We start from the raw sequence: 12,758 nt of genomic DNA, 5'->3' as shown, positions 1-12,758 counted from the left end.
GTAAAAAGTGATATTTTCGACTTGTTAAAAACCAAAAGTTCAATTGCTTTGATATTACTATATAGATACTACATGTAGACCTTTCTTAGATTTGTTCATTTCGTGATGATATCTTCAATTCTCTTATTTTGGTGAATATTTTGGTCATTTTTGGTAGAAAGTGATATTTTCGACTTCTTGTTAAAAACTGTAAGTCCGATTGCTTTGATACTATACATATTGTTCATTTTCTAATGATGTCTACAGTTCTTTAATTGAAATGTGCATTGCTAACAGCGGAGCTATCTCAGCCGATAGGCTGCTTGTTTAAGCTATCATTGCATGTTAGCTTTCATAGCACTTGGCAAAAACAACATTGAAAACGTGAAAGATTAACAATGTCTAGAAATATACATGTTTTTTTTTCAGTAAAGATGGTATCATTTCACAGTATAATGGTAGTTTTCAAGTTTTTTGTTAATATACAATGTAGTTGTGGTGGAGCAACAATATTTTTGTAGATATCCGGGTGCAAACTTTCTCAAGCAGGCTACAGGAAGGGTGTTATAGATATTTTATTTTTGATTTTATTGAACATTTAATTATATTGTAAAGAAGTGTATGTTTTGATCTGCATTCAGTAATTTTGGACCCCTTCTAGAAGATTAAATCATCATTGTTATATACATAGTTGTCATGCATATACACACTTATTTCATGATCAAAAATAAGTTCAAAGGAAACACATTTTAATTTTAAAAGTGCATCAAAACCAAGCATTGTCTGTATTCCAAAACCAGTCCGTGCATAGTTTTTATTTGTTACCCCTAGAAATTTAAATTTGAAAGTTTTTTGCATATTTAAAAAAAAAAATTGTGATTGACATACAAAATACAACTACAAATGAGTTTTTAGCAATTTATCAAGTGCCCAATGGAAATAAACTACTGCCTTGCTGTTTATATGCTATGGAGAACACTGTCAGGTTGGAACATTGATGCATATTATATTTCCTGAAAATTGGAATCAAAATGGCCGTCTGGTGGCCATTTTGTTTTAATGTATGTTGTTCAGTGTATCTCTGGCATGCCTTGACCAATCTCATTCAACACCAAAATCTTTGAAAAAACTGGGTCCATTTTGTATCTTGTCTGTCGTACATTAAGACACGAGTGTCAAAGAATGGCATTTAATATCAATACAATAGAAATGCAATCGAAAACTACCTGGTAGATGTCTCAAGAACCGTATGTTGGTTTTTAATGAAACTTGGTGGATAGATGCTCTCGGCTAATGTGCAGATTTGATTAGGTCTTGGATGAAACCATGTATATTAATTATACCTGATTTGCATGATAATTAACTAATTTTTAGCTGCTCCTTTACTGTTCCACTGATATCTAAAGAGCCATTCATTAGATTTTGATGAAACTTGGTACATAGATGCTCTAACCTAACTTGCATAATGATTAGTCAATTTTCGGCTTTCCACCGATATCTTGAGTACTAATCATCACATTTCAATGAAACTTGCATAGGAATGCACAGACAGATATGTAAAATTTTTACCTTTTGATATTTCAAGTACTATAACTTCATTACTTTTCAATGAAACTTGGTACATAGATGCTCTAGAACAATCCAAAGACCCGATTAAGTAAAAATATGTGCATATTAATCAACTAATTTGCATAATTAGTACTAATTATCCCATTTAAATAAATCTTGGTACATAGATTTTCTAGGACAATGCACAGACCTAATTAGTTTTAGGTTAAAATCAGTGCGTATAAATAACCTAATTTGTATAATTAGCTAATTTTCAGCTTTCACACTGATAACACATGTACTAATTATTCCATTTCAATGAAACTTGATGCCCCAGAACAATGCACAGACCCGCTCAGTTTTGAATTATAATCAGATCATATTAATTACCTTATTTGCACAATAAATCATACTTTTTGGTTATAATAGTTTTTCAATGAAACTTCGTACATAGATGGTCTGTGACAGTACTTATCTTAACAATGAATCTTGGTACATATGTACTCTAACACAATGTGATGATCAAATTAGTTTTAGATTCATACACATCTGTAACGATTACCTAATTTGCATAATAATTTACTTTTCAGCTTTCCACTAATTTAGTTAGGATTAATCATCACATAATAACACTTTGTACATGTGCGCCCTGAACAATATATAGACCTAAATCTATGCATAATAATTACTTTGTTGTTTATAATAATTCATTTGGTTCATTGAGGTAATCCACATACATGATTATTTTAACGTTGATAAACATGCATATTGATTATATATTATTAGCTAAAAACCATGGATGAAAAATCAAATGTATTTTCTGTATGTATTATAAATTTTGATAATGTGAAACCCATTTTTTTTATATTATGCATCTCAAATAGCAGACAAAAATTAGTTGCTAAGCTTCTCGTTTGAAAAGCAAATCTTAAATTTTGAATTAATTTTAATGCGTCTCCAATACTCTTAGCACATGGGAGTTCTTTCTAAGCTTTTTTTTTTCTTTTTACAAAATTTAGTAGGGTTCAAAATACATGTCAATAAAAAGTTGTATATAATCTGATGTACAAATCTTTGAGAATTATGGGTAATTTGTAGTGCCACGCACTCATTAGTAATAATGCATTAATTTGATATGCACGAGTCATTATGCTGCTAAGAAAATCCTAGAAACAGCCCCTCCATTCCACACACTAAGGATATATTTTTTGTGGCATAAACCTTCATCCAAGCCCCACTAAATTGACAGTTTTAGGATTCCAATTCTTAAACGTTCTTGTGCAATAAGTTTTTGACAAAGCGTAAATTCACGACATGGGATTATATTTATTATACCACTTTTGGTCACGTGCATCATTGTTCTCACCAACGATTTATTCTTGCAAACAGGGTGAATTTATATACAAATTGTAAAAAGCAACGCGTTCGCAAATATGCAAAGTGTAAACTGTCACACTTTTATTCATATGCAAAATGTAAATGCTACACTTTGTATCAAAAGTGTAGCGTTTACAATTAACATATCAATAGAAGTGTAACCGTTTACAATTTGCATATCAATCAAAGCGTTATCGTTTACAATTTGCATTACAAATTAAACAAATTATATGCATTTAATCACAAACGTGGAGTGTCTACTGCACCCCAAACAACAGAACCAGTGTTGCCGGCCACGAGGAGAAAATCAAGTCGTCGAGGCCGTGGTAGGGGTCGCCATCGATCCCTTTCTTTACCAAATAACGCCTTGGGCGATGTCAACAAACCATCGAGATCGCGAACGTTTGATGCCTCAAACCCTAACAATTGGACGGCGGCTGAAGTCCGACAGAAACTTTTGGAAATGGGCATAACGGTACCACAGTCCATGAATAAGAAAGAGGCGATTCAACTATACAAATTGAACTGCCAAGGCCGTGTTTCGACCACCAGCAGTGACGGTACAGTTACACGTACTGGTGACACAAACGAGAATCACGGAATTTTAGAACTCACTTCACAGACTATTGAATCAGCGGATGTTACAGCCAACAACTCAGGCAATGTTAACGCTGCAACTAATATGGAAAGTCTTATTCAGGAGGTCAGAGAGTTGCGAGAAACGGTACACGGATGGCGTCGTTCACCCGATGATGTTGAAAACAACATGGCCGCTGTTCCATCGCGGGGGTCACCTCAGGAGTTTGACAACGTCGCGCCACGTACAGTTACAGTACCAAGCCTTCACGACACGGCTCTTGGACAGGATCGATTTGGTGTAGCTTTGCACGAATTACCTAGAATCGTGCCAGTTTCAGATTCCTTGAAAACCAGTATACTTCAAGGTAAATATGTTAATTTGGCTACCTTACTGATACCAGCTCATGGCAGTTCAGAGAGTCGCACTATTATTGATGCAACGGGTAACGGGATTATACTGAAGGGAAATCCTGACCCTCGACTAAACAAAGTTCTCACTCACAATGAATTCTTGGTGGCGTTCAGCAAATATCAATCAATTATATGCGAAGCGTTTCCACATCGTCGTGAAGAACTTGTTTGTTACCAAGCTCTTATTACCAACATGGCCGTCAATTTTGGGGGTAGCTTGTTTTATGATTATCATGTGGAATTCGCAAACCAAGCTGCAGCATGGCAAGCACAGTGTAATATTAAATGGGATTGATCGATTAGAGACTCTGAAATTTATATGAATCTTACGTCCGGACGTCAATGTAATACTTGTACAGTCTGTGGCAGTACTGGGCACTTGGTTGATTTTTGTCCCCGTAAACAGTTCACTCCCCAGTTTCTACAACGTGGGGATTCCAGCAATGACAGTCGCGGTCGTCCTAAAGTTTTCTGGAATGGTAGAGAGATTTGCAACAATTTCAATTTGGCTTATAAGGGTTGCACCAGGAATCCATGTCCTTTTATTCATGTGTGCACTTCATGCAAAGCCAACCATCCTGTTAATACTTGCTCAAAGTCTATCGCAAAAGTAAGGGATCTTCTGCTGCTCCTGGTAATGTCAACGCTACCCAGTGACTACCAAAGTCAGCCGCCACACCAATCAATGTTGATAAACTAGAAGAGTTATTGATAGTGCACCCAGAATCTAACTTTGTTTCATATTTGTGCAGTGGTTTACGAGATGGTTTTCTGACTGGGATTGAAAATGCACCTACTGATTCATTTGAATGCCGCAATAACTTATCTGCTAGACAGAACCCAGAAGTTGTTTCTCGTTTACTTCAGTTAGAGGTAGATAAGGGGTGTATTATAGGACCCTTTGAATCGTCACCTTTTCCTGTTTACAGAATCAACCCACTTGGGGTGGCTGAAGGGAAATATTCGAAAAAACAGAGACTAATAGTTGATTTATTCGCACCGCACACCAATCCACAGGTTCCCAGTTTAAATGAACTCATAGACCATGTCCTATAATAAAATTGATGATGCCTTTCAGGAGATAAAGCGTCTGAATGGGTGTGCTTACATGTGCAAGTTTGACATTACAGATGCCTTCAAACAATTACCACTGCATCCATCGGTATGGCATCTACATGGCATTAAGTGGGATGGGAAGTTCTACTTCTTTGTAAGACTTGTTTTCGGGTCTAGGTCCTGCCCAAAGATTTTCGATAGTCTTTCCCAGGCCATTTGCTGGATTGTGGAACATAGATTTAATGTGAGATTCATCCTACATTTACTAGATGACTTTTTAACCATAGATCCGACAGAGGAAGTAGCTATGAGATCTATGGCAATTATGACCATGATATTCAACTCACTTCGAGTACCTTTGGCAGCTCATAAAACCTTTGGACCTGTGCAAGAGTTAGAATACCTGGACCTCATGCTCAATTCTAAGACTATGACCGTGTTCTTACCAACAAATAAGATGGGCCGGATTACTGCCAAAATCTCAGAATTCTATACTAAGCGCACTGTTACGAAGCGGGAGCTACTATCTTTGTTAGGTCACCTGAACTTTGCAGCCCGAGTAATCATACCAGGCAGGTCCTTCATTTCTTACTAGCTCCAGCCGGCGACGTCAGTTTCCCAATTACATCACCATGTCACGTTCACTACGGCTTGTCGGTCAGAATTATCTATGTGGAGACAGTTTCTTATTTCTTGGAATGGTATACATTTGATTCTGAACAGCCAAGTGGTTAGTTCTTCAGACCTGCATATTTTCACTGACGCATCATCTACTAAAGGATTTGGGGGCTATTTCCAGGGGAGTTGGTTTAGTCAAGTATGGCCACCACAGTTGCTCTCCGTGCGACATGATAAACTATCTATGGCGTTATTAGAACTCTATCCTATTGTAATTGCGGCAATGCTGTGGGGAAGGCATTGGTCTCAACAGAGAATTCGCTTTAACTGTGACAACCAGACAACAGTTCATGTGTTGAAGAAAGGAAGAGCTTCATCACATTGCCACACCATTAATGCTCTCTTGCGCCGCTTAACCTTAACGGCCATGAAACATAATTTCATTGTGTTGGCACAGTTTGTTCCTGGCAGGCAGAACTCTATTGCTGACGCTTTATCACGCTTTCAATTGCAGAAATTCCACAGTCTGGCACCAGAGGCAGAACTGAACAAGACACTGTGTCCACCGTTTTGCAAAGTAACACTTATTTAGGGATTGAAGTGCGTGAGTTGTCAAGTGCAACAATATCACATAGAACAAGGCAGGTGTATGACTCTGGCTTGGCCCTCTTTACCAATTTTCTGTCTATGCACAATGTACCATGTTCAAATTTTAATTTACCAGTGCTTTCTGAGGATTTATTGTTGTTGTTTATTACACACTGCTACAAACATTTGCACCTCCGAGAATCGACTATTAGACTTTATCTTGCTGGTATACGATTCAAGTACATTGAGGATGGGGTGACAAATCCCTGGCAGAGTTCAGTTAATATACCACTGTTGCGTGTAAACTTATTACTCAGAGCCATCAAGCGTGATCAGGGACAGTGTTCCAGGACACGGCTTCCTTTCACTTCAGCTAATATTTTTTCAATGTTTTCAAGGTTGCAGGCAGGACTGTTTACTGGTTTTGCCGACATTCTTATGCAAACTGTTATTTTGCTAGCCTTTTTCGGATTTATGCGTTGTGGGGAATTCTCTGTTTCATCTAAATTTGATAGTAATGTTCACTTATGCATAGGCGATGTCAGTTTTAGCGCTGATGGTCAAGCTTCCCTTAGATTGAAGTCTTCTAAGACTGATCCGTTTCGTAAAGGGGCAGTTATTAAATTTTACAGTAATTCTCGGATGTGCCCAGTTCGCACACTACAGCGTTACCTAACTTTTAGGGCTGCTATGCAACCTTCACCTTCGTTAGACCACCCCCTTTTTGTAACTGCAGACGGACAGCCTATGACTATGTCTATTTTCCTTCAGTTTTTGCATCAAATTTTACTTGCATTGGGATTAGATACAACTCAGTATTCTGGCCATTCTTTCTGAATTGGTGCCGCTTTCTCAGCAGCTGAAGCAGGGATCCAGGATCACATGATAAAGGCCCTGGGACGATGGTCATCTGACAGCTATGTCAGGTACATTCACACAACAGATACCTCTATCGGTCATGCTCATGCAGTATTGAGCAACAGCTGTTATCACGCTATCACGCTTAATTTCATCTTGGGGGCATTGCTGCAATTATTTATTGCAGCATATTTCGGGGGCTTCGTATTAGTGGATTATACTCATTTGTTCCCCCAAGATTTATTTCCTTAGTGTATTTTTAGTATGTATTTTTGTCATCCTTGTGTATATAGTTTCACGCAAGTGTTTTCTCTTAGTTTATTTATAGTATGTATTTATTTTCATCCTCATGTATATTAACCTACCATACTTGTAGCTATGGCTCCCGCCATTTCTACCTTGCCAGGCAGCTTCCGCTGCCTTACTAACCCTTACGTGGTCTCGGCTTACGCTGTCTCTGCAAGTATGTGCAGCCTCCGCAGCACTACTGATAACTTACTTACCTCAGGTAGTCAATAGCCTTCGCTGTTCTACCAGGTAGTCTTATCTCAGCTACCACAGCTTCACCTCATAATCATTACTGATTACTAATAGTTAACATTTATTTATCTTTATCGCAGTTTGTTTTAAGAAGATTTCTGTATGTTTTGTTACCAGGTGCTAAAGGTCATTAGTACTGTCACTAACTGACCTATCTGGGGGGCCCGCTGTGGGACACGTTATCTTAGATAGCTTAGTTACAGTTTGTTAGGCAGTCAGTCATTTTCAACTTTGTACAGGCAGATTGTCCCAGCAGCGTGCCCCCCCTTGATGCCAAATAAAGTTCAGTTTGCAATATTGAGTGTGTCATAAATATACTTTCTATGGAAAAAAGTACTACAACACTACAATTCAATATTGACACATTTGTTTCCATCCTGGATCTTAATTTTAATTTGTTTAGAACAACAATCATTTGAACCACACATTTCTCTGAATTCTGCATGTGGTGTTGCAGTCACTGGTTCAGGCGGTGGCTGTTCATATCTTTCAACCTTAGGCTTGTGTACAGAATCGTCAATTACGATGGCTGAAGTACTTGCTTTCGCTAGTGGAGGTTGGAGACCATCATATACGATTTTCTGAACAGAGTTACTCGTTTATATGTTCTCAACCCATCATCCGATCTGTGACCAGTGCGTTTTTTGATTAGTTGCTCATCAAAGTCTTTTTCATACAACAGTTGCCGCAGTAATATCAGGGGGAAATCTTCTCTCTGGGGTTCTCCACACGTGTCAGGGGGGAATCTCGTCGTCTCTCTATCGCGTCCCCTTGAGGTACGGGATCGGAAAGTCACTTAAACTTTACAGTCAAATAAGACACAACGAAATACGTTTCAACTCTCGTCTTAGTCGGTCAGTTGATCACCCTATAAGACACAGCGCCCTGGGGAAAAGTCCCCAAGACTATCGTAAGGCTGACCCAAGAATCTCTAAATTGCGTCAAGACTCGCCCCAAGACTCTAAGACTGCCTCCGTCCTCGTGTACTCGCCAATACCAACTAAAAACACTTTATTCACTTTCAAAACCTTAACCAATTACAAAGAAGTATTGAGACTCTAAGGCGTGACCTTCAATCATACAGCCAATCACACTAAGTACTGAACACGTCATATCTTTTGATTAATCGTTCACTACATTAATAACTGCGAATACTAACTGTCAGAAATAGTCCAAATAGCGACGGTTATCTCGTAATTAGTTCCAAATCACTGAACCAATTTCCATCCAGAACCTCGCATGGCCTAAACGATGACAGACATAACACAGCCATTCACTCGTAATCAACTAATTAAGTCGATCAACAGATACGTGCAACAATTTCATCATAGTAACCTAAAAGTATGAAAAAATTATTTGAGAAGTAAATATACCGACATTTATTTGCATCGCGTTTGAAAAACGTTTTCACAATGTACAATATTTGTTTTCAATCGGCGAAATTCAAACACATTTGAACCCATTCCAAGATCCCACCCACCCCAGAATCACTTGAGACAAACTTACCTTACCCGAATGTCCAGTATGACACCCATCTATTCCAGCCAGATCACGCATTCTTTTGGGATATTGTCGTAAAGTATTTACTCCAATCTTCTGTTTAGAAAATTTGAGCCCTCTGCTGGACGTCAGTGGACGTCGGTAGAAGGGATCTTTCGGTGGAATACATTGCAAATAACGTTTCAATAACTGAACACCACAACGCGTGTTGGAAGGATCGCCGTATTGGCGCACATTTTTATACGTGATTTTCCGCGAGTAATACAGTCTTCCTTGATTATTTTTACACGGTCTAGCATTAAATTCAATATAGTCGGCTTGATTGTCTGATCCTTGTACAAACTGTTCGGCTGTAAGGTTACTATGTTCGTCGACTGCTCGGAGAGCGAACACTTTACACACATAAAAGTAAACTGCATAACTCAAATTTGTAGCAGACTATGGAAAAAACAATATGTTTTCATCATCATCTGTGTATGGTTCAGCTTGACGTTTAATAACACCTATTTACCGTCTGTCTATACTCTTCATTACACCGTCCAGGGTGTGATGGAATTCCATAAATTCCATAAATATGTATCCATAAAGCACAAGTCAACTCTTTTGCATTCATCACGTAAATATCTCTGAATTGTGCTACAAAGCACACGCAGGCTATTAGATGGATATTTTGTTCCGTCTTGTCGACGAGCCTCGACAACAAAGCGACACAACCAAAATGAAAGTTCACGTACACCAAGTTCTCTGCATAATCTGGGAACAAATGTGAACACGTCACTACTGCTTACCCCGTGCTTCTCGACTCCTTCATTTCTGCCTCGACCCCATTCATCCCACACAGACACTCCCCAGTTAGTACATCTACGCGTGTTTTTTGGCACTCGCGAATTCTGAATGGCAGCTATCTGTTCATTGTCTACAGGTAAACCGAAACGTTGACGTTCTTGTTGTTTTGTTAACTTAAAATCTTGTTTTTCGTCGTAATGAGAGCAAAATTTCTCAATGTCATCGTTGTACTCCGAATCAGAGATGTCACTGTATTCGACCATCACTGAGCGCTGCCTACATTCTAGTGCCATATCTTTGATTTGTAGTGACTGATTATGTTCAAATTTTGAAAATTCATTATACATCATGTCATAGATATACAGATATATTGGCTTGACGATCCTGTTAAAAATAGCCGAATGGTGGCCATTTTTGCGCTAAAAATTCATCAAAATCAAGCATTTATCGGCTGTTTACAGATTGATTTTGTTCAAAATTGGTATATATGTTGGAAATTATAGGACCTTCATGCACATCATTTTGTTTTTCAGATACGATTCAAAATGGCCGACTGGCAGCCATTTTGTTTTAATGAATGTGGTTCTAGTGCCATATCTCTGACTTGCTCTCAAAATCGTCGCCACACCCCACCCCGACACTTTCAAACAATAGAATTGTCAGACTCAAAGATGATCTTTTCTTGGTATCAACATTGACTGATTCACTAGTATACCTTTAATTTAAAGAAAAGAAAATATCTACATGCCAGTAAACTTTCAGTTAATGAGAGAACAAGACACGAGTAGAAGAATTGTTACGAAGTAATATGTAATAGTAACACTGAAATAAACGCTAATGTATCTATAAACAAGAATAATATATTCAGAAATGAATGACAATTACATTTGTATTCTACATTTGAATCGGACACAAAAATATAGCAAGGATTTAACATTTAAAGCTGGAGGGTAGTCACCTGCGCACGCGCGGGAATTGAGTTTCAAACGATGATAACAACACACGCTAAAAATGCAAAGGCTCATGGTTAGACGTTTATTTGTGAACAATGACACGCTATGGCCATCTGGCGCATGCGCAGGTGACGACTCCCGCGCTTTAACAATGGCTCTTGGAGTGGCCTAACTCAATGACGGGTTGTTATACAAAAGATAAGTGATGATTTGTGACTCGTTTTTCCTATACTCGATAGGGTATAGCGAATTGATTGGCTAACCTTAGTGAAGTGAAGAGGAATACCTCATTGAGAGCAAATATCGACACTGAGGAACATACTGGCGATGCATTCACGACTAGAGCTTACATACTCCTATGTTAACCATATACACCAGTGCATGTTATATCTCTGTTATTTGCCATTGTTCATATGAGCTATTCAATGTATGTGACCTCCCAAACCGTATGTAAAAATCAATATTAAGCATCACTGGACTGAATATTCGACGCGTGATCTCCTCTTCTAGACACCGTAGAACAAGTCCATCATTGTCTGCGTGGAATTTGTTAGCAAACAAATGAGGCTGCTTATAAAGCCAGGGTAAGTCTTTCCAGGAAAATACACATACAGAGCGGATATACTTCCCTTGGCATGGTTTCTTTGATGCTGACCATACTTTTGCCCTTGAAATTACATCGGAGTGTGTGTGTGGATAGAGTCCCCCGGGTGCGTCTTTTAACAATGCAAGACTATTGTAATACATTTCATCCGGAATGAGTGACTGTGATAGCCATGCAAACCACTGTTTTGAGATATCGCTTTCCAAGAGAAATTCAACAAACACACGACTGAGTGCACAGTGAAGTTCACCTTTAGTGGCAGTGACGTTTCTTGGCGGGCGATCCAACCTCCTTGATATTTTTTGCATCTGATCATTTTTCATTTGCCATATCGAGTCCAACCTGTTTTTGTTAACTATTGCACCAGTCATCACATCGACACTACCATTCAACTCTTTCAATATTTGAACGATTTCAAGATTGGTTTTCAATGGAAATTCCTGTCCTGTAAGGTTGATGTAATACTTCCAGGTTTTATCTTTCTTTAACGAGTCCTCTTGACACCTTTTTTCTGCTTCAAGAATAGATATATCTCCCCAGACAACGTGGTTTAATTTAGAAGCAATAAAAACATTATCAAAACACCTTACTATAGCCTTCATAGCCACATGTATTTCATATGTAGCCTTCGTATCAATATGGATACAGTAAGTGTTATGTGGTCTGTATATTGTTCGCAATAATTGTTCCACCTGGTATACTGATTTATACATTAGAATGCCGAATGCCAATGGGAAGTCTTTTTCTTCCCGCGTAACCGGTTTATTAAAATACCCATGTGCGTGCGTAAATGTGTGGCAATCTTGAGTCAGTTGTAGAAATGTGTTGTCCGGAAACCAAACTTCAGTTTCGATGTACCTCACCTTGTCTGCAAACTGAGAAATATTATCACTATCGATCAACTTCCTGCAATCCAGATTCCGCACAAGTGTCGGGTAATATGTTAAATTGAACATTACATCTGCACCTTTTGTTGTCAATGTTGTTGTTGGTGTCAACCCCGAAATCTTATTTCGTGTACATTCGGTAAACACACTGCGTCGCCATAACAACATAAAACACAGTTGAGCAAGCGTATAGCATACTAGAATCAGGAACACAATATTACGATGTCTTGATTGTACCATATTGTCAGTAGCAGCAGGGCTTATAGTATGGATAGCGAAACCTGCGAATTTGAAATGTTGCCATTATTAATATATGATTGTATGACAATCCACCATCGTCTTACGTGAACATAACATACATGTGAATCTGTTCTGTAACATTTTTCATTACAAAATATCATTTCATGTCAAAGTGTTATAATTAGAAATATCTGTACATGTTGAAAACACTTACCACACACTAATTATCATAAT

The 12,758-nt window shown here is 38.3% G+C and overlaps 4 protein-coding genes across 4 annotated transcripts; 2 read left to right on the top strand and 2 right to left on the bottom strand.

The window, feature by feature from the left end:
• Window positions 1-4,939: 4,939 nt before the first annotated feature.
• Window positions 4,940-5,545, top strand: LOC146729195 (uncharacterized). Its single transcript, XM_085495833.1, has one exon. It carries the CDS (start codon window positions 4,940-4,942, stop codon window positions 5,543-5,545), a length of 606 nt encoding a protein of 201 aa, XP_085351959.1.
• A 75-nt stretch (window positions 5,546-5,620) lies between these two features.
• On the top strand, window positions 5,621-6,160 carry LOC100369289 (uncharacterized). The gene has a single exon (XM_006823833.1). The coding sequence runs from the start codon at window positions 5,621-5,623 to the stop codon at window positions 6,158-6,160; it is 540 nt and encodes a 179-aa protein (XP_006823896.1).
• A 1,738-nt stretch (window positions 6,161-7,898) lies between these two features.
• LOC144359229 (uncharacterized) lies at window positions 7,899-10,133 on the bottom strand. Its single transcript, XM_085495832.1, has 3 exons — window positions 9,843-10,133; window positions 9,061-9,492; window positions 7,899-8,135 (listed from the first exon to the last, which is right to left on the bottom strand). The coding sequence occupies exons 1-3, from the start codon at window positions 10,131-10,133 to the stop codon at window positions 7,899-7,901; spliced, it is 960 nt and encodes a 319-aa protein (XP_085351958.1).
• Window positions 10,134-10,517: 384 nt separating this feature from the next.
• Window positions 10,518-12,524, bottom strand: LOC100377690 (beta-1,3-galactosyl-O-glycosyl-glycoprotein beta-1,6-N-acetylglucosaminyltransferase-like). Its single transcript, XM_002738515.2, has one exon. The coding sequence runs from the start codon at window positions 12,522-12,524 to the stop codon at window positions 11,178-11,180; it is 1,347 nt and encodes a 448-aa protein (XP_002738561.1). The 3' UTR covers window positions 10,518-11,177.
• Window positions 12,525-12,758: the final 234 nt, after the last annotated feature.

Source organism: Saccoglossus kowalevskii, chromosome 22 (assembly GCF_978046115.1).
Source record: "Saccoglossus kowalevskii chromosome 22, keSacKowa6.1, whole genome shotgun sequence".
Classification (NCBI taxonomy): domain Eukaryota; kingdom Metazoa; phylum Hemichordata; class Enteropneusta; family Harrimaniidae; genus Saccoglossus; species Saccoglossus kowalevskii.
Note: the sequence above shows the minus strand (reverse complement) of the source record. Positions and strands in the feature narration are given on the sequence as shown.

Bases quoted from the DNA above. Each gene is read 5' to 3' on its own strand.
- LOC146729195 (XM_085495833.1), top strand. From the start codon at position 4,940: ATGTCCTATAATAAAATTGATGATGCCTTTCAGGAGATAAAGCGTCTG.
- LOC100369289 (XM_006823833.1), top strand. From the start codon at position 5,621: ATGTGGAGACAGTTTCTTATTTCTTGGAATGGTATACATTTGATTCTG.
- LOC144359229 (XM_085495832.1), bottom strand. From the start codon at position 10,133: ATGGCACTAGAATGTAGGCAGCGCTCAGTGATGGTCGAATACAGTGAC. The intron at 9,493-9,842 runs GTAAGCAGTAGT...TTTTTTCCATAG, and splicing joins AAGGAGTCGAGAAGCACGGG to TCTGCTACAAATTTGAGTTA. The intron at 8,136-9,060 runs GTAAGTTTGTCT...AACTCTGTTCAG, and splicing joins ATACTGGACATTCGGGTAAG to AAAATCGTATATGATGGTCT.
- LOC100377690 (XM_002738515.2), bottom strand. From the start codon at position 12,524: ATGGTACAATCAAGACATCGTAATATTGTGTTCCTGATTCTAGTATGC.